At 40.4% G+C, this 20820-nt stretch overlaps 1 protein-coding gene across 9 annotated transcripts in view; it reads right to left on the bottom strand.

The window, feature by feature from the left end:
- CCNT2 (cyclin T2) overlaps positions 1-19984 on the bottom strand; it is a 26252-nt gene extending 6268 nt beyond the window's left edge. Inside the window, exons 1-7 of one of the 9 annotated variants that reach the window (XM_074873721.1) lie at positions 19710-19984; positions 18823-18904; positions 10703-10831; positions 9541-9601; positions 8376-8438; positions 1976-2021; positions 487-650 (exon numbers count right to left, since the gene is read on the bottom strand). In XM_074873721.1, coding sequence (XP_074729822.1) covers positions 487-650; positions 1976-2021; positions 8376-8438; positions 9541-9601; positions 10703-10831; positions 18823-18904; positions 19710-19984 — 820 coding nt within the window. Of the gene's footprint in view, positions 1-486; positions 651-1659; positions 2022-2797; positions 5484-8375; positions 8439-9540; positions 9602-10702; positions 10832-18822; positions 18905-19709 lie in introns of those variants that run through there. The other 8 variants (XM_074873722.1, XR_012629527.1, XM_074873730.1 and 5 more) reach the window with 8 other exon arrangements.
- Between the last annotated feature and the right edge of the window lie 836 nt (positions 19985-20820).

Below are 20820 nucleotides of genomic sequence, written 5' to 3'. Positions count from 1 at the left end.
AAACCATTTAACAAGAAAAAACGTTTTACAGGAATTTGAGGTATAAGCAGCTATACGAAGTTTTTGACATAGAACTACCTTCATAAATATGGCAGTTTTACATATAGCCTTAAGAACGTTTGTTTCAGCGACAGTGAAGCCATAAACTTGGACCAGTGGTGTACATAAAATGATCAGGACTGACTGCACTTGCACTGGTAGATCTCCATCTCTTTCCCAGTTCTGGAAAGCACTTAAAAGCAAGATTCTAACCTGCAAAAGGGATGTGGATTCCTCAGCCCACAGCATGAATTAAAAGGCTCTCAAAACTAAGTTGGTCTTCCAAAGTTCTCCCCTCTCCTATACCTTTCTCTCACCTGAGGAGCCAGTACATGAAGTCAGTGAGACTTATTTTAGGCTTAAAGCTATGCTCTTACTATACTATGCTCCTATTTGTACCTTAATAAGCCCTTGAATTTCAAGATGGGAAAAGGCAGCATTACTTACCATCTAGTAATTCTAGAGTGACTGAAGGATCTACGTATTCCCACCAGTGTTTTCCATCAGTTGATACTGGAATCTCCCAGTTGGACCACTTGCAGGCCAAGTGAATGCACACACATGCTATCACTGTAGGCTTGTACTGAAGACAGAATGTAGTAAGGTGAAGGCTGTTGCACAAATTTCGTAATGAGGAACCAAAGGAAATCAAACATGTAAAACAGAAAACCCAAACAAATCAACCATTAACATACAGAATAAAATAACTTGCCAAGCAACAGCAGTTAAACATCAGTTCATGGAATATTTTTCTGATTATGTTTGTAAGATATCTTACTGCCTTAAAGGACAGGGCATTTATCTGGTAGAAAAGTTTAGTTTGCTCTTGCTATAAAAAGTGAGATGAACAGTAAATAAATTTACCATTTATTCTACTGCACTTAAATACTAGAAAGAAGTATAATATGGTCAATTAGAATTTTACAGTAAGAGCCATAGAGCTGATGATGCAGCCTCCAAGTGAGACAATTAGAAGAAGGTACCCAATAGTTCCACAGAAGCCAGGTGAGTTACTTGTGGGCTTAGCTTTCACTAGGCCTGGATTTGTGATATCTGTGAACTCGCCTTCAGCTTCCAGCTGGCAGCAGCACAGAGACATTGATTCAGTTTCACTGCTTTATCACACCACTTTTCTTAACAGCTGTTTCAAATACAGAACCTTGCCCATCAAGGAACCACCAAGAAATATTTATTTGGAAGAGTTCTAATAACCAGCAGATATTGCTTAAAAACTGTCTACATGAAATGTAATCCTCTTAAATAAAGCTCAAAGTTGTTTTGCAAGTAGTAAATTGAAGTAATTGAGAAACAAAGACTGAAGTCTGCTCTCAAATTCCATCTTTCTACAACAGGCTATGTATATGCAACCCCCAGCTGGAATCCTAGGACTTTAAATTTATTAAGTACTTAAGTTTTAAAACTATATATTAAGATTAAAGAGCTGCTTCTAAAAGGAAGAACATTGGACTACTACTAGTCTATCTGAAACGAAAAATCAGCTAGTTGAAAAGATCTTAGGCCCACTACAATTTTATAAGTTAAGATTGGATCAATATATTTAAAGTTAAGAGAAAACTGCCATTAACTACAAGTGTAAACTAAAAATAGTTTTGTACTTACCAAGATGCTCGAATTTCTAGGTTAAGTTTAGCTCTTTGTAATCTTTAGCTGCTATTCAGGCTACCAATTTTAGACTTATGCACTCACAATCGAGAAAATGTCATCAGAAAGCACCACTACACTTCTCATTGTGCATTTAACCCCTTTGTGCCATCAGGCCCTTGTACAATACACCGCACTGCAAACAGGAAGGTACCACCACTGTAGATGGCCCAGTCTCCTGTTGCAACAAGGGTAAGACACATGGAGGGGGCCCTGCAGTAAAGGAAGCTATAGTGTGCTACAACAGTGCAACAAAGAGGTTCAGGATAACAACCTGTTGGTAGCCATGAAATAGGATGTCTGTGCCAAATCCTTGCTTGCTGTAAGAAAAGAAAAACAGAGAGATTAAAGATCTGCGTTAACTTGTCCGGTTCATTTCAAAATTAAAGCAGTTTTACCTTCCAAAAGCACCGCTTGGTATTTCCACAGAACCAATCTGAATTTAGCTAACTAGCCTTTAAAATAATTTTTTCCGAGATACAGAAGAGGCCGTTACATTCCATAACTGGACATGGACCAGTCATTCCAGTCACTGACCCTCCCCCTGTGCCACCCTCAGGACAGTTCCCCTTGGCTTATCTACCCTGCCAAGGCCTCGCACACAAGCGTGCTCTCTCCTAGGAATACCTGCTGCCCACCCTCATGTACAGACCATCCCTAGCATAACCTTGGCCTGCAGTAAGGCAGCCACTAAAAACCAGTTCATACCACAGTGCGAGTTCTGCTCTTGGAGAGAAGCACAGCAGGAGAGCTGGAGAACACCCCTCCCACCCCCAGCACCTCCCCAAAACAGCCACACCTCTCTCCCAAAGCTCTACAACACAGCAAGCTCCCAAGCTAGATGGTAAAGAAATAAAAGTTTTCAGCTCCCTCTAAGAGCACCATATTCATAACATTTTGTTCCACATTTGTTAAACCTATGGCAAAGCTTTGATAAGAAATAAAACAATTTCATTTTGGTTACAGTCAGGAACAAACCGCACAAGACTGCAACGTGTCAGAAACGAAAAGCTAACGACTGAGGCTGTGACAGCCACCCAGCACTGACCCCTACCAGTGAAACCCCAACGCTCCTCACTCAAGTAAGAGAACTTACTGTAGCATGCATATAATGGGATAGCTGGGCACAATGGGTTTAACTGAAGATTGAATGCAGCCTTCATTGAATTCTTAATTTGACACTATCACTTGAAATCAGTGCTACCTGCAGAAAGGGCATTGTTGAATTTTATGTCAGAGGGAATACTGTTAAACTTATTTTAATAATAATCTTTCACAAAGTTTGAGAGAGACTGCAATGGCTTTTAAAATTTAATTTAAGAAAGCATACTAAAAATGTGATTTAACTCGACTTGTAATGATTGCAGAGGAGTACAATTTGTAGGAGTAGGAGTACAGTTTGTAGGTTGTTGAGCAGATTTGTCTTTATGCTACACAGCCAGGCAGTGCCATAATCTGAGAAGAATGTGGAAGTAGCAAGGTAACAGGATCCGTTCCTACACACAAATTCTACTAATCCATAATAATCAAAAGATGAACTGACAATGTGACAGTGTTATACTATTTAGTTTGCAAACTATAGTGGCAATTGCATGCCAGATAACCATGGAGTTCAATCTTTTCCTCTCCCTCCCATCAAAAAAAAAAAAAATGTAAGGCAGTATTACCAAAAAAGAAAAAGTGAAATGAGACTATCATAACAAAACAAATGAAAATACAGAATGGTTGAATAAGACTGAAATTGATGTCTTGCTCTTCATTTTTCATCAAAGTAATGTTTAAAGGATCTTCAATGATTTCTATGTTCTGTAAAGTTACAACATGTTTGAATGAAGGGACCGGACCAAAAAGCATCTCTACTCTCACTGAAATGTCCCTTTTGAACAAGGAAGAAAAGCAGATGCCAGAAAACTTCTATTTAACATCAGCTTGAAAGTTGAGTAAATCAAAACACATACCTGGAAGAAAAGAATCACATCTTGAAACACACATTGTAGCCTCAATCAAAAATTTATGTGTTAAATACCTATGCTATAAGCAGTATGATACTGTTTCAACTTATTTACAGCTAAATAATCATCATTGCCAAAATCAGCAAGAAACTTCAGCTCACAACTAAAACCTATGGTAACACAAGGCACAACTGAAAACATCCGTCCCAAACTCTTCTCTTACATTTAGGACCACTTTGGTTTAATAGAATCCATCAGTAAAATTAAAGCTAATGAATTTTGGTTCCTATATTTTGGTGTTATTTCCTTTATAATAGTGGAAAGTGCATCTCCAAATTAAAACAAGCTTGAAGCGGAGGCTAAAACAAGCCAGCAGAGCCTCCCTGTTATAACTCACAAGTCGCAGGACTGATGACTGATGCCAGCCATTAATAATCAGTTTTATATTTTATCAGAGTGATTTAAAACACCAACCCTGCCTCCCTGCTGCAGAAGCAACCATAAGGCAGGGGAATACTGAAGTAGTAATCAAGATTTTGAAACAGGACTTGCTGTCCAATACACATTCCAAAAGGCTACTCTCCAACGAATTCCCAACTGGAAACCAAAATGCTTTTCAGTTGGCATAGCCATACAATTCAACCAGTTGCAATTCTAAGATGTATGAGTCTTTTCTTCAACACTAGGTTATCGGGGATCTTGGGATAATCATGAAAACGTGATTGCCAAGTCACCCTGAGGAGGGTGGTAGCTGGCTATGCCTAGGACCCCGACAACATATGTAAGCATTCTCCAGAAAGAGGAGACTGCAGATAAGCCAGTCAACACCAGAAGAGAGAAAGCTTGCTGAAGTCATCCTGGGCAAAAGGAAAAAAGCCCCAGGCTCTGAATGGAGGTACGTCGGTGGATGCTTGTTGTATCTGGAAGGGCTGGAGGAGGCCATGGTGTAGGCATTCAGGTCTGAGCAGTCCTGGTGGCTTTACTTTCTTGAAAGTACTTAAACACTGGGAACAGGCCTGTAAAAGCCTGAGGTGAAAGTTCAGAATGTGAAGGCCGCCTGTAGCGGTGCTGGAGTGCAGCTGGTGTTTAAGATCTTTCCACACCACTTAGTATACTAAGATTTAAATTTTCCTCATAAGCATATCATCTGAAAAAGCCGATTCATTTTCATCTCCTCTTATGCTGACTTGGTCCTTACTAGCCTGATTTAACCAGTAGCACCTGTGCACACAGATACTATGGTATGTTTGAAGAATTCGACAGTGCAATTTCCACAAAAGATTAGTAAGGATCATGGGTGTTCAAGATACCTGATAACCTGCAGAGTAGCGAGAACAGTCCTAGAAATCCTTGGAATCCAATCTTCAGTTCCAAAAGAAGGCTGTGTACCAACACAGAAAAAGGAATGACTGAAGACTTCCCAAGATGGAGATGAGGGTACAGATTCGGCCCCTTCAAGTTCCACCAGAAGCAGGCTGGGAACAGACTCATTTTGCACCAGAGCTTAAGAGGATCATGTCATGGTCTCGGCACTAGGGCAGTTTCACTGCTGAACTAGCGTTCAAGTCAGTAAGGTAGTTTGACACCAGAACAGTTTTTGGTGTTGGTTTTCTGATATATTTTTTTCTTTTTTCTTTTCTTCTCTCTTCAGTACCGGAGCATCCTTGGAATGGGCACTGAGGCTTGCTGACAGACCTTCAGAGATCCACTGCCTTCAGATTCCTCAGAGGACCTGTGGAATCCTAAGGAATGATGGTCCTCTCTCCTCTTCTCAGTCTCTTGACACTGAGGAAGAATGGTGCAGAAAAAAGACTGAGCCCACACCATTTTCCTTGTCTACTATACTGACCAAACTGTAAAGATGGCACAATTTCATCAACCCATGAATCTTTGAAAACCAGAAGGAATAATTAGATACCTTATGCCTGAACAACATGAGTTATTATGTATCCATCCAGTCACCCCTTATCTACAGTGATATGTGTTGTCTAACACTACCTTCAGAAAGGCTCTCAATCTTAGAGATGAAGAATTCGACTTTTTCTTTAGTTGTATGTTGAAGCAATTATGTTTATTTGCACCAATTCCTACTTACTAGTTCATCTTCTGCTTCCAGCAACTGATTCTGATATGCCACTACAAGGCTAGACAGTCTTCTGACAAAGGACTTGGCTGAATCTTTTGAGCATCATCAACAGAACCTGGTTTGTTTTTTTTTTCTTTTCCATTTTGTTTTTAAAGGGGACAGCTTACAGATTAATACAGGTAACAGTGACAGCATAAAGCACGTCACCCTTGATGCAAGACAACAAAAAGTGATATAGAGAATCAGCCATCCTCTTATCCACCTAAGTTTAGCCAGCAAAAGGGCATCTTCTTACCACAGGGCAATTCAGTGTACACATACTAAGCCAAATTCTTAAGTACACCTGCAAACTTCAGCTACCTTTGTTGCCTGTCTTTTGATATTATTTAAATAGTCAGCCACATTATATTCCTCCCTTCCTTCCATTCCCAAACATACAGTTGGAGGTTTTAATCATAACAGTCTTGAATAAGTTAATCACATTTAATAAAAAGGTATCTCTGTCTTCTGAAATAGTGCTTTTTGTCCAAGACAACATGTTACCAGAACTGGATGAAGCAACCTTGCATTTCTTTAACTTCTCAGTCAATCACTTTAGCACTAAAGGCTTAGCACTGACAAGTCTTATATTTTGAAAGCTGCAGGACTTGATATCTAAGTGTGGCACCTATTCACATTAAAACAACACACCGTCCAATAAATAAATCTTAAGGGATGGAGAACTAAAATCATACCACCACATCTTTGAAGATATATTGCTGTGCCCACAAGCCCATCTCTTTATTCACTCAATACAAGACTAATGTTCCACAGCACTTATTCTCTACTTGTTTGACATGCACGCATGACTACAGATTTTATGCTCAATGTTTTTAATTTATGGATTTTTTTTTTTTTTTTTAATGAGGTACTTGAGTTTTGTGTCCACAGCCTATACCACCCCTAGGAGGGGCATAGGCCGACAAGAATTCCATTTGCAAACACACATGCTAAGGAGCACATCTACTCCAGTGAGTAGGTTTTCAAGCATCAGATGTATTACATTCACTTTGCACCAGTCCTTGAGGAACGTGGATCTTTAGCCCTCCCTGGAGTCTTCAGATTTCAAGACTTAGTATGATTTTAGAATTTAAGTATTTTGTTAAACTGTGCTGACATTAAACACTAACTTTAAAATGTCAAATTTGAAAATTCACATGTACCTTCAGTGTATGAATTCTGTCAGTACACAAAACACAAAGGAAAAAGCTGAACTGTCTTAGAATGGTATCTACCCTTGACTAAAGGAAATGAAGTTTGTGTTAAGTATGCCCTTCTTGTAGGCTCAAGTCAAATACACTCGCTAGTGTGGAAATCCTGATGTAGCTACAACACTGCCTGCCACCCCTCCCCACAGCCCCAGATACCGGGTGGAAGTGCAGGGGCTCACACAAAATGGAAATATGTGCTCGCATGTATATTGAGCAACAGATAAGAAAACCCAAAGCAAAACCCCACAGAGCTGCTGATGCGGACTACTGACACTTTAGGTGCAATTAGACTTATGCACCAAGTCACAACCAAACCTCGACAGAAAGCAAAGAATCATTATCTTATAGCAATAAAGCTACTTTATATGAAAATAAGTTACAGCACCAGTCCTACTCAGCATCCACCTCTGAAGACACTACACCAGTAAGCTACTTAAAAGTGAGAGATGATCTTCCTTCAAAGAAAACAGATCTAGTTAATGTGGTTAAGTTGTATCCAACTTTCCTATATTTTATAGAGAACAAAAAAATTTTGAAGCACTTAACTTTGCATTTTTCACTATAAAAACAGCTAATGACTAAAGACTGACAACCATGGTCTAATAATTTCCAAACACTTTGTAATTAAGGAACAAAATTACAGTGAAAAAGCTTATTTTAGGTGCTCTTACAGATTCATAGTTTTTTCATCCTCCATCGATTAGAGGATTTTTGTCTCAAAGCTCCAAAGGAAACCAATTTAAGAATTAAAGAAGGTGTGTCAAAATTCAACAAAAAATTTAAAGAACAAAGCAGGTTTTTATCCAGAGTCATATTAATGAGCTGCATACAAGTTAGAGGATATGATTGTTTAACAAAAGGTTTGGGGTTTTGTGCTACCATCCAAACCAAGTAAGTACACCCTGCTCCAGAAAAAAAATAGTCACATCTTGAAATATTTGCATGTGATAGCAGACCTACTATGCACTCTCTTTATTCCTCAGTTCATTACCTAAAAAGATTTGCTAAGACAGAAAGCTAGCATTAGCCAACCAACATGCAGAGTAAACTTCACTTGGTAAAACTAGTTCAGAGTGAAAACAATCAACCTAGAACAATACTAAGTAGTTGGCTATTCATTTTTCGCTACTAACTGCTTCTGTCATTTCAGAAAACATGGAACAGGCATTATTAAAATCAGAGCTAATAAGAAAACAAAAAATTATGAAGGACAGAGAACTGGGCTCTATCAAACTCTAAAGGTTAAGATCAAGCTTTTAGTAATTAGCTTTAAACAAACTCTGGATAACACAGTTGGTGAAGATCATATTAAGACAAATAACATCATCTTCAAATTTTAGTAGAAAGGTAAAAAAGGACTTACAGAAGCAGTTAAAAGTCACTGACCTCTCACTAATTGCGTACATTTCACAACATCTGTGTGTGGATGTTCAATGGTAATCTCAAAACCTGAAGAGTTATGAATACATTTTAGAATTATACATTTGTATCTGTAAAATAAAAAAAGCAAACCCCTTTTGTTCCCCCACAGACCTAAAATGCTTGCTAACCGTTGCACTGCAGATCAAGTAACACCATTTAACTGCCTTGTATTCTGTACCTTTTCATACTTTTGAGTGGTAGGTGGTATAGCCACTTCAAGCTCAGTTAGTAAACCATTCCTTCAGTAATCTCAAGTCCTGTACACATGTATAACCTGGGAGGTTATTGTATTTTTAAAGTTGAACATATCTGAACAGTTTTTACTATATTAATAAGCCAGCAAAAGCTGTATTACAGACACACTGAAATACACGTGTGCGCACACACTTTATTAATTGATTTCTGGAACTTAAACACATTGCATCTATGAAATGACAAATTAAGTCAATGTGTAGGTCAGTGACTTAAGAAACCTTTGTTTATGATGCTATTTTAAGAATTAGGTCACTTTTTTTTTTAAACAATATACTCAAAGTGGTATTTAAGAATATCTGAGTAAGTCAGTGTTCTCAGGCCTGCTCGCTGTAACTGTCTGTATTTATATTACTTTAAAGTCAGAAGAGTTTCTTATCAGAACATTCAATTTCAAATTTTTTGATTACTTGAATCCATTAAATGGTTACACTACAACTTGTGATCTTCAGAGGTAGTAACCCTGCTCAATTACATAATGTTCTTCTATTGAATGGCAAAATGGGGATGAGCACTTGGTATAAAGCTCTTCCCAGTTGCTTCAGAACATGTAGACAGCTAACCTAGTATAACATGTTACTTCATATGAAGAAATAGCAATGCAGTTACTACTTTGGAGTAAAATCTATTTGGAAGCGTACACATTTTTCCCCATCAAACTGTCAGAAACATCTATTTCACAAGTATAGATATGCCTTTTTTTCTCTAAACTGAACACAACAGAACTGCTAAGATTAAATAAATTCAGAGGTCAAAAGTTGTACACAAAATCAGTAAAATTCTAGTGTACCAATAGCACATCAAAAATCCAGTTACTTGGGTCCCATTACTTCTTCACGGTAAGTTGACTGCACAGGAGATATTTAGAAAGACATACCTAAAGTTTGAAGCATTATTGTTTCAAGTATAACCAGCTCTTGGGCTTGCTGAAGGTATGCCTGAAACAAATAAGCAAACAGGTCAAGACGGAGCTATCGTCTCAAAATTTTAATCATATACTTCCTATTTGAATACTGATACTAGCAATGCAAGCAAAGACCACTACCCAAGCCAGTCAGAACTGATAATTCAGAACACTTTGCTGTGGTGGAAATACTTTCTCCTACCAGTATAAGCACTACTGCAAATTCAGTTATGCCAGTCTAACCATCTTTCACTAAGATTTACTTAGTCTGGATCTCATTTAATCTATTCCAGCAAAGCATTTTTGGGAGAAGCTGGGGGAATGCCCTAAGAATTACAAAGGCTTGCCAGGGCAAATCAACTCATACATCTCTAGGCAGGTTATCCATTTTACAAGTACTTTAAAACACAGCTGGAGATACTCAGTTGGCCTGTGTTAAGCTAGCTTAAGCTTGTGGGCTCAAAAGCATATATATACACACACCTCCATGCGTCATTCCCAGAACTGGGAGCATAGCAAAGGTGCTCAAGCAGTTTTATACGTCAGCTGAGGTCCAGCAGGGTATAACTAGCTCAGCCTGACCTTCAGGCTGAACAGCTCTGTTGCATTTCCACCATACCTCCTTCAATGTTTGGTTTCAGGAAGGCTCATCTCAGGATATATTTACTATCAAGTGGAAACTGTGCAAAGTTTGGCAAATGAAAGCAAGACCAGTGTATAGCAGAGGCAGCAGCTGACAACTGGATCGCATCCTTTAAAACAAAATGTAGACTACTGTGCACAGGGAGCCTCTGGTTGAGAAAGATGAACACAGTGTCCTGAACAACTCTGTGCAAACTGTGTAACTTAGGGAACCAGGCACGAAACTGCTTATTTAACATCTAGTCTAGTCTTCTACTATACATGTAGCACTCTTAAAAATAATGCAAGTTCAAGATGAAACAATCTCATCAAGTTTCATAACACAATTATTAGAGTCCTTAGTAAGTTATATTAAGCAGTACAAAAAACTTAAATGGTGTAAAAACAAAAGTTTTTTCTAGTTTGCAGATGGCAATAATCTAGTCAAGACAATGTAACAGATCGTTAGATGAAGTGTCATCTGATTATCTTTAAAGCCATGACTTCCACCTACATCACTCTTTGTATCCAGTTGTGGCTCTTGAGGATGAAGACAGGCATGTGCTACTTTAATAACATGTTCAAGTTTCCGTGGCTGTTCTTCCACTTTTGCAGCCAAAAACAATGCCGTAGGAGATATTATCTGAAGAAGAAAAACATATGTGTATTTTTTAACTTTTTCCATGAAAATTCAAGTCCTACTTGTAGTCTAAACTGGTAGCTCAAAAAGAAGTTGGATTTATTTGTGGGTTTTTGTGTTGAATTTTTTTTAAACAGTTCTGAAATCATGCAAAGCAACAAAAATAACTAGTCGTGTTTTATTTTATAACTGATGTAATACTCTCAGCAGCACAGGAAAGGCGTAGCATAAATGTTAAATTACATTTGTGAGTAAGATGTCCGAGGTCAAACTAATTCTAGTTTAACATAAAAAGAATAGATTTGATCCAGAAGCTTTAGTCACACTAGAACAGGCTGTTTCAAGTTAAATATACTTTGTGAGAAAGTTCATCCAATTTATTGCACAGTAGTGAGCCATTACACCATCTTTTCAGTAAAAGTCAAAACAGCTGATCATAAGTTCTGCTAGCATTTGATTCTCCTAAAAAGCAAGAAACTTTGCAGATAACTTTAAGGAAAACAGCTTGTTATATAAACATAGGTTGTATAAGTAAAAGCTTACTTGTAGAAACTTTACTGTATACCCAGCAGTATCTGGTGAACAAAGCACAAGGATTCACAAAACAGCAGTTACATCAAATGTTAGTAAAGATGACATACTACGTTTAAAGATGAAAATTTTAATTAAACTCTAGGTCTCCAAGCTGGCAGCAAAGCACCCATTGACAGTTCAGTATCACCCAGGAGCTGCCATGAAGCAGAGTTTTGATGGCTAGTTGTCAGCTAGAATGACTGATGTATCCTACATAAGAACATGGCTAACCACGAAGGACTTGGAAAAATCAGGGTCCTCTTTGCACACAGAAGTTGCCCACGTTAAACAGGAACTAAAGTGACAGTAGAAATCTTCATGTATGCACAAGCAGATTAAATTGGTTAAAATTAAATCAATATAAAGCATTTATTCAGAGATTGAAATAGTTGCTTGTTGAGCATGGTGCAAGCAGTGCAGCTATTGGATTTCTCATTCAATGCCCAAGCAGAACTAGACTGAGGAGCAGCCATACTCATCCCCTAAAGTCAGATCTGCCTTTTTTTTTTTTTGGTCAGCAAGCAGCCCTTTGTTATGCCAAAATCATAGAATCATTCAGGTTGGAAAAGACCCTTGGAAGCATTGTGTCCAACCATCAGCCCTACTCTACAAAGTTCTCCCCTACACCATATCCCCCAGCATCTCATCTAAACGACCCTTGAACACATCCAGGGATGGTGACTCCACCACCTCCCTGGGCAGCCTATTCCACTGTCTGACCACTCTTTCTGTGAAAATTTTTTTCCTAATGTCCAGTCTAAACCTCCCCTGTTGGAGTTTAAAGCCATCCCCCCTTGTTCTGTCACTAACCACCTGTGAGAAGAGACCAGCACCAACCTCTCTACAATGTCCTTTCAGGTAGGTGTAGAGATCGATGAGGTGAAATGAAACATTTGGTATAAAAATTCATAATATATGAAAAACTGCAAGGAACTAATTAGAATCAAACATTTAAGTGATTACATTTCAGGAACGTTCAAATGTATGGAGGGAGTACTTTTTACCTCCTTAAATCGCTCTGAAATGTCCACTTGGATCTTAAGTAAAACTTGCAAGTTGGCAGACTTGAGGAAAACTGACACCCCGGGAAGGTGATACCCTTTGATGCATAGAAATGTGCCATGAAGAAATCTAGTATTTTAAAAAACCCAAACCATCCAAAACAAGTCACAGGGAGAAAATTCTTCCACAACAGAGACAAAAGAACTACTTTATTTTTAAGAAGCTTGTAACTTAAGCCATACAAATGAATGAAATAAAACCCCTAAGTCAGGTGTTGCTGAACAAGGCCGTATTAACACTGTCATTTAAGACCTCTGATGATTTTTTGAGAAGTTCTTATGCACATTGCTTAAAGTAATGATTTGAAATTCTGGAAGAAATTCCCTTTGTTAAGGACATATGACTTGAAATACGTGTGTCTCAAGCTGGGAGATAAACTTTTAAACAGTAAATGTGAAGAAAAGACTTTCTAGAGTTCAGAAAGCTAGAGTATCAACAGCTTCAAAGTGACAAAAGATGTACAGTAGCACGTACATGTATAGCCCAACATATGCGTGCCATATAAAGATATTTTATAGAGCAGACAAACTGTGCTCCTGCCCAGTAATGCATGAACCCAGGCAAACCTCTCTTGTCTAACAGCTGTTTCATCCATAAAAGCCCTGTGGTAACCTCTCCCCAGTATGCTTCAAGATTTAGGGCAGGCATAACCGAGGAAGGTGTCTGAGGGTAGCACCTTCCACACCAGAGCCAGCCTAAGAAGAAGGACTACATTCTCAGACATAATCCCAAACTCTTGGGAAAAGCCAGATTGGCAGACAGGGCCAGGAAGCCAGAGAAACATGAACTACAGAGAAGAAATGAAATTGGGAATTTTGAAGAATCAACATGAGTTACGAAGAAACGAGTTTGACAGGATGACACTGGAGAGAAACAAGGAAGTGTTAATGAGGACACCAGAGAGACTAGAACTGGTTTAATGTTTTTTTTTACCTAGAAAAAAGGATACAATGAGATAGACCATGGCAGACTGAAAACTAAGACTCAACATAGTGAAGTCACTAAGGAAGGAAAGTTAAGGCACGAACTGTATGGAATAAAAAAATAGAATGGATGATGGGAAGAAGCTTTACTAGAAAGCACAAGATCCCTTCCATCTCCTCAGGCTCACACAATTCCCCCCTCACTTTTTAAATAAATTTAAACCAAACATGTTCAGTCAGTAACCTGTAGCAGTGCCTTACTGCTGGGCTGAAGAACAAAAACAACTGCAACTGTTGCTCCTCACTGTTCCTCTCCTCTCTCTCTCTAGTCTCACCATCCCCACCACACACTTACCCCCAAGTACCTGCATTCAGGCCTTACAGTTTTTCTAGCTTTGTGTACAAGTTTAATTCAAATATATCCTAATACAAAGTCTCTTTCTACAGTTTGTGGGTATGGTTATGCATACATAGAATTTTTACAATTTACCTTTCTGAAAAATAAACTTCTAACAATTACCATGACTGAAAATATTTAGATTTCACATTCTTTGAACCAAGTCACCAATAACTGCACAATTAAACTATCAGAAAATTCTCACTCACTATTATTCTATGTTGGATTGCACTGAAGTTTTACTTCATTCCAAAAAACCACCTTCGTGATCAGGCTGACTTCAGAATATTTTCTAATTTACTGAAACAGATTAGTTCTGGCCAAGAAATAGCCACACAATTCCTGATCTCCAAGACCTTACACAAAACACAGTTATGGAGGCTGATTTAAGTCAAACTGATTAACTGGCATTTAACTCTGGTTCATCAGAAATCTATGTACACCCCAATTATCTGTTTCCTTAAAAAAGAAGTCTTGGCTTCTGGCCAAAGAATTTCAGGTCTTTGTATTGGTTCTCATTCCCAGTTTAAATTAGGTCAGTATTTTTGTCTCCCTTGGTATTTATTCAGGAAAATACAAAACAAAAAAACCAAAATTTCAGACTTGGCATGCACACAGTCTTCAGTGAAGATGACACACCCTACTAAGTTACTCAAACGCTTTCATTCATTTCCAATTCTCAAAAATGACAGAAAAAGCAAAGTAGGACAAAAAAGCAAAATTAAAGACAGACTTGACAAAGCTGTAAGCTTCCTATATATAAACATCTTCATCAGACATAAAACAAAAAAAATGAAGTTATCTACCATGCACCCAAAGTATTAAGACTTTGAGAAATATCTTCAGAAGAACACGAGTTATGAAATAGAAAACCCAAAACATAAGAGCCTTATTACAACAGTCTAAGAGCATTATACAGCAAGTTTTATTGGTAAATAGGGTACAAGTCCTTTTTCACTTAAGAAGTACAAGACACATTGTAAAAACTGTTGCTACAATGCAGGCATTTGGTATAATCTTTGAATGCACCTGCAGCAAGCCCGTAGTTTTCTGAGAACTCCCTCTCCCTTCTAATACCAACATTAGTATGTTTTTAGAGTTGATACTAGTAGCTTAAGACATTACGCGGTCCCAGTCTACTACAGAGGCTTTTCAAGTGCTAACACAGACTTACAAGGGTTTTTTTATTATAAACAGGAGCTCACATTGCATAAAACCAGCAAATATGTTAAATTGCAAGACTAAAAACAGAAGCGAAGTGGTCCAAAACAGCCTTGCTAAATTTAGCTTGGTGTATATTATGAAAGTTTTAAGAACTTTGCACAATTGCAGAGTCAACTGTTTAATACTGCAATTTGGATGAGGCACAAGAGACAGAAAGGGAATCAGAAGGATGGGAAACAAAAAACCCCTCCATACAACTCGCCTACCTTGCACTTCAGGGAAAAAAATTCCTCCTGCAGCCTTCTTCGGCACTTTACTATGTACCATTGCACATCACACAAAAAACCCCTCGACATCCAAGTATATTTTCAACTGGTGGTTTGGTATTCCACATGGCATTTCTAAGGATTATATTTTAAAATACAGCTACCATTTGGATGCCTTACCTCTCATTTCCAGCATACCAAGGATTTTTCCCTCCTTCTCTGTTCTTCAAATCACAGTGTACTGAAGAATAAGCCTCTAAGAGAGGTATTTGCTATATAACAATATCAAACACCCTAAGTACTACAGAAACAGTATTTCCAGAAGAATTTTAATATTCAAGATACTTTAAAGTATAACAGTCAGGTTAATATTTCCTACGAAAAAAGCCAGTAAGCTCCCTCCCCACCCTGATATTAGCACTGACTAACTTTATAATCAGCAAACCAAAGTTAATGCCCTGATCAACAGTAACGTAGAAAGAATAATTTGTACTACTGCTGCGGAGATTCATAGTAGTTCCTGAAATGTCATTTGCATGGCTAGGGAAAATTAGTAGCCAGGGCATCCAATTCTGCTTACCAGACTTGGTAAAGCCAAGTTTCCACCCTATTAGGGGGGCACAGCAAGCCTGCAAGGTCTTAACCTGCTTTGACTGCAACATCAAAACCCCAACACATTCTTCGTTGCAACTAAACGTATGTACTTTGTAGATAATCCATAGAAACTCAAAAGTGACTTGCTAACCCGCAGTAACTTTGCAAAAATAGGGATATCTGTTCATTAGAGCAGTAAATGTAATACATTCAAAATGAACCGAGACTACATTAACTGGTATGTGCCACCCCTGGGGCTCTACAGATTGAAGATACTGTTGTGAATTCTGTTCCCTATTCACAGCTGATTCTCAAAATCTTGAAAGCCTGTAAAATTGTTTAGCAGTAACTTATATTGAGGAAAAAAGACCCCCAGAATTAAGACAACAGCTATTCAGCAAATAAGCTTCCACTAGAAGTGTTTATTAACAACTTAGTGCATGTGACTTATATGTAAGACATACACATATACTTGTATAACCCAGCAATTATACATGACAATAAATATGCAAGTGTTTATTACTTGACTGAAAACATTAACCTACTAATCAAGCAACAAAACAAAGGCTACATTTTTTCAGCTGGAGATCATAAGGCATTCTGACTAATGGCCATCTAATTTTCTAGCCCCAGCCTTCAGATTCCTACTTGCCATGGATAAACATCACTACATGCACACAACAAAGAAACATGTATCATATACTGTAGAAAATTTTACCTAGGTCTTAGCTTCAAGACTGCCAGTACCTTACTAAATTTCTAAGGGTTAGTTTCTTCTTGCAGTGGATGAATATTGTTACATTTTTCAGCTTGCCAAGTACTCTGGAGATTCGATATTAAGTATTTATTACAATCCTCAGCTTTTGCTTTCTCTACAGAGAACCTGCCAGATGGTTTGGGAGTATTTATAAGTGACTCACATTCTCTTTCAGACCACCCCCTTTACCCTACAGGAAAATAAAGAGAATGCATTTGTCCTTCAGTACACACACAGAGCTGCTGTCTGGTCTTACCCTCATTAACAACTACAGAAACTAATTCAGCAGAAATCAGTATCACCGAGTGATAACTTTTATTTTAATACTATTACCTGAGAATTAATTTAACTATACACTTTCCCTCTCCTGTAATTGTTGCAGTTTCCATGGCATTCAGCAGCTTACTTGTGAATTTTAAGGGGTAGTTTTCATAACAAGGGCACTTACATATCCAAATACTACTGTGCTTCCAGTTCCAAGTGACTGGCATTTTCCGGTGTCTGGTGAAAACGCAAACACAGCAGCTAAACCTTCTTGCTACCTAAATCTACCCTAGATTACCAGATGACAGTACAAACAGTAATCTAGCAGGTGACAGTGTATGACACAAGCCCAGCTACAGCAGCGCTACGCAGAGTGACCTCTCCATCCCAAGCAGCTCTCCCTACTTGATAAAGTCCACAAACCATCCACAGTCACAGAAGACTCCTGATTCCTCACCAGCTCCTCTTCCACCAGCTACAGGTTACTGCTACATGGGCACTTACACAGAGGGGAGAAAGGAGGAACAACTGTTTTACTGCCTTCACTTGATCTATTACAGAAACACTTTCAAAGGGCATATTCCAGCACAAAGCTTGCTAGAACTCGATTCTCATGCGTGCTATTCTTGCTCTAAGACTAGAAAACTGTTCTAGGAAGGTACACTTTGATTTATATGTGTATCCATTCAATACACAGCTCTCTATCGCTACATAAACAAAGCCTACATTATAGATTTCTTCTGGTTAAAGTGTTTCAGGCTTATGCACACTTAGTTCAGGTTGTACCTAAACCCTTAGATTTTACTACACGAAGACCTGTAACACCACAGTTTTGGTAACAAGCTTGCTGGAAGTTTGAATTTACCTCCGATTTTGCATAACAATAATTAAATACAGTTCTGAAGTTTACCTATAACCCAAGGTGTATTTCCTGCCAAATAAACACCAAATAAGATGTCCATTTGTTCAGTCAACAACTCAAGGCAGACAAAAGAGTTCACTAATGCTGTAACCCACTGTGTACATGCCCAAATTTCAGACAGTGCAAAGCTTGTGAGATTCTACCCCTTGGTAGACCAAGGTCTGCTCTGGTCTAGACCACAATATCTGTCAGTCTCCATCTGTTTATTTTATCATGAAAAGCCAAGATTTGAGAAAACTCATCCTCTCCACTTAGTTATATACTATCATCATTACTAACTGTTCTTGCAAAGTTAGTATAAAATATTGATGAAAAGTACTTTTTTTTAAAGAAAACAAGAATACCTAGAATATTATGTTATTATTTTTCTAACTATTGCATCCAATACTGAACATAAAAAAAAAAGGCCTGAAATTTTCAAGTTGGTATCTCAAGTTCCATACTTGTTACAAAATCCCTCAATTACGGGTAGTATTTTTGCCGAATTCAGTTCTTCGTAACACATTCTGTATTTAGATTCAGCATATTCAGTTCATTAGTTAGAACAGGAGAGCTGGCATTTTCTCATCAGATTTAAAGATTGTTCTTGACTAATATGACGTAACATGCTGCTTAAGACTAGACCAGTTAAATGAATTTACACTGTTTTTTGAGAACAGATACATAATCCATATGGATACACACATAACAGTATTATAATTGCCAGACACACCATGCTAGCGCTACCACTGACTTAATTAAAAAAAAAGTGTTCCTACACAGCAGCCTTTCAAACTACAGCACACAAGCACTAGCCAGATTTGAAACACCTAAATGCATTCTTCACACAGCTGAAATGTGTTTGCTGATGGTGCTTATTTTTTTTATTTCCATGGCAGATGAGAAAATCTAATTGCCATCAGTTAAAACAATTCAAAGTTGAAAAGATGTATCATTATTGCTTCTAAACCACCGACAAGAAACTAGAATTCCTATAAACAGACCAAACTTGACAATCCAGCAAAGGAATATAACACTTGTCAGACTGCCAAAATTATGGGCATATTATTACCACATATAAAATCATACTCACATTCCGATTAAATTTTGTGAAGGAATGATGCATATAAAACCTGTGCATGTAAACAATTGCGGTATTTATCGTAAGCTGAGATCTGGAAGCTTAAATTAAGGAAACACTACATATTAAGAAAATTGTTTATAAGAACTGAAAGTGATGCACTTTCTACATCAATCATTGCTTTCAACATACTGTCTTCAGCTGAAAATGAATTAAGGACGTGACAGTTCGGAACTTAACTGATATTAACACGTATTTTCCCATCTGCTTCGCAGACAATGCGGGGATTCCTACACCAGACTAGCCACATCTCACCCATTGAATGAAAACTCCTCTGTGGGTGACATACACTGAAATACTGTCTCGAGTGCTTTTGTTTTCTTCTAACTATTTCAGTAGAGGATTTGAGGGTTTAGTCTTACTCTGATCTCTTTTTCTAAAAAAATCAAATTAAAGATCTGCTGGCGAGGAGATGCCCGTTTCAAGCAAAACAAGTCCGCAAGCAGCTGGGATCTACTTTAGAAGTGCCCGAGCCCGCAGCTACCGACACAAACGCGGCTGAAGGGCCAGGCCGGAGCCCCGCGGCCCGGCGCTCTCCCACACGCCGCCAGAGCACGACGCGGAGCGGGGGCTCGGCGAGGCCCCTCCTCCCATTCTGTGCCTCAGGGCCGCGGCTCCATCTCCCGAGAGCGCCGTGCCCCGGCTGCCGAGGCAGCGGGAAGAGTCCCGGGGAGGGCTCCCACACGGCGGGGAGGGAGGCGGAGAGGGGGGAAGCGGGGAGAAGCGCTCCCGCCAACCCCACCACCGCCAGCCCAGGCGGCGGGTACGGGCGCCGCCCGGCCCGGCCCCTCGGCCCCCTCCCGCCGGGCCCCGCCACCCCCCAGGCCCCGCTCGGATACACGTTGAGGCGCTGGCCCATGTCCTGGATGAGGTTGGCCGCCTGCTGCCGGTACGAGAGCTCCTTGTCGGCCTCCACGCCGCACCGCCGCGAGGGCGTGTTCTCCAGCTGCTCGCGGCTGAAGAACCAGCGCGACGCCGTCGAGGAGCCGCCGCCGCCCCGCGCTGAGGAGCCCGCGCCTGAGCCCGCTGCCGCCATGACACTTCCTCCCCCTCCCTCCGCGGCCCCGCCCGCCGGCGGCAGCGCCGCGCCCGGCCCCTCCCCCCCGCCCTCCATTGCGGCTCTCGCGAGAACCGGCGGCGCAGGCACGCGGCCGGCCGCCCGCCTATGGGCCCTGAACCATAGAGTCTGGCGGCAGCGCAGCCAGAGCGGCCGCGGGGGGGAGCATCACGTGGCCCGCAGGGCGGAACCGGGCGGCCATTGCTCCCACGGCACGTGACGTAGGAAGGACCGACCGCACCGGCTGCCGGAATGCGGAAGTGACGGGCCGCGGCCGCTCGTCATTGGCTGGCCGCCGGCGCTGAGGGGCTGATTGGTCAGCCCGCCCGTCGCGCGCGGGGCGGCGGCCGTTGGGGCGTGCGAGGCGGCTCTCGCGGCGCCCCCTCAGCGGGGCGGGATCCCGCCAGGGCTGGGCTTGGGAGGCTGAGGAGCCTTCAGAAACGCCAGAGCTTGAAAAATAACGGGCAAACCGAGGGGATTTTTTTTTTAGCTGCGAGGGGAGATTCCCTCAGATCTCGGGTGGCGGGTGTCCTGTGGCCGGCGGAGCGCGGCGCTGCGGCGGGGCGTGCAGCCTCTCCCTTCTCCCGAAGTTCTCCCCATGGCAGGCTTCTCCCGCGGCTTCCCCTGGTCGGGGTTGCCTGTTGCAGTCGGGTAATAAATAAGCAAGAGCCGTTGAATGTTTGCGTGTTTCTTCGAAAGACTAAAACTCCGTATCTCTCCGGAAGAAGCGGCGCCCGGCAAGCCAGGGTGTTGTGTCTGTCCCAGCGCTCAGCGGCGGTTCCTTCCAGAACCGGAGCGGGTGTGGGGAGCGTCCCCCGCGGTAGCGTCTGGGGTTGCAGTCGGGTCCTCCTGGGCTGTTAGCGTTAAGGAGATGGACGGGCCGAGGCAAATAC

The sequence above is a fragment of the Strix uralensis genome, chromosome 6, assembly GCF_047716275.1.
Source record: "Strix uralensis isolate ZFMK-TIS-50842 chromosome 6, bStrUra1, whole genome shotgun sequence".
Taxonomy (NCBI): domain Eukaryota; kingdom Metazoa; phylum Chordata; class Aves; order Strigiformes; family Strigidae; genus Strix; species Strix uralensis.
Note: the sequence above shows the minus strand (reverse complement) of the source record. Positions and strands in the feature narration are given on the sequence as shown.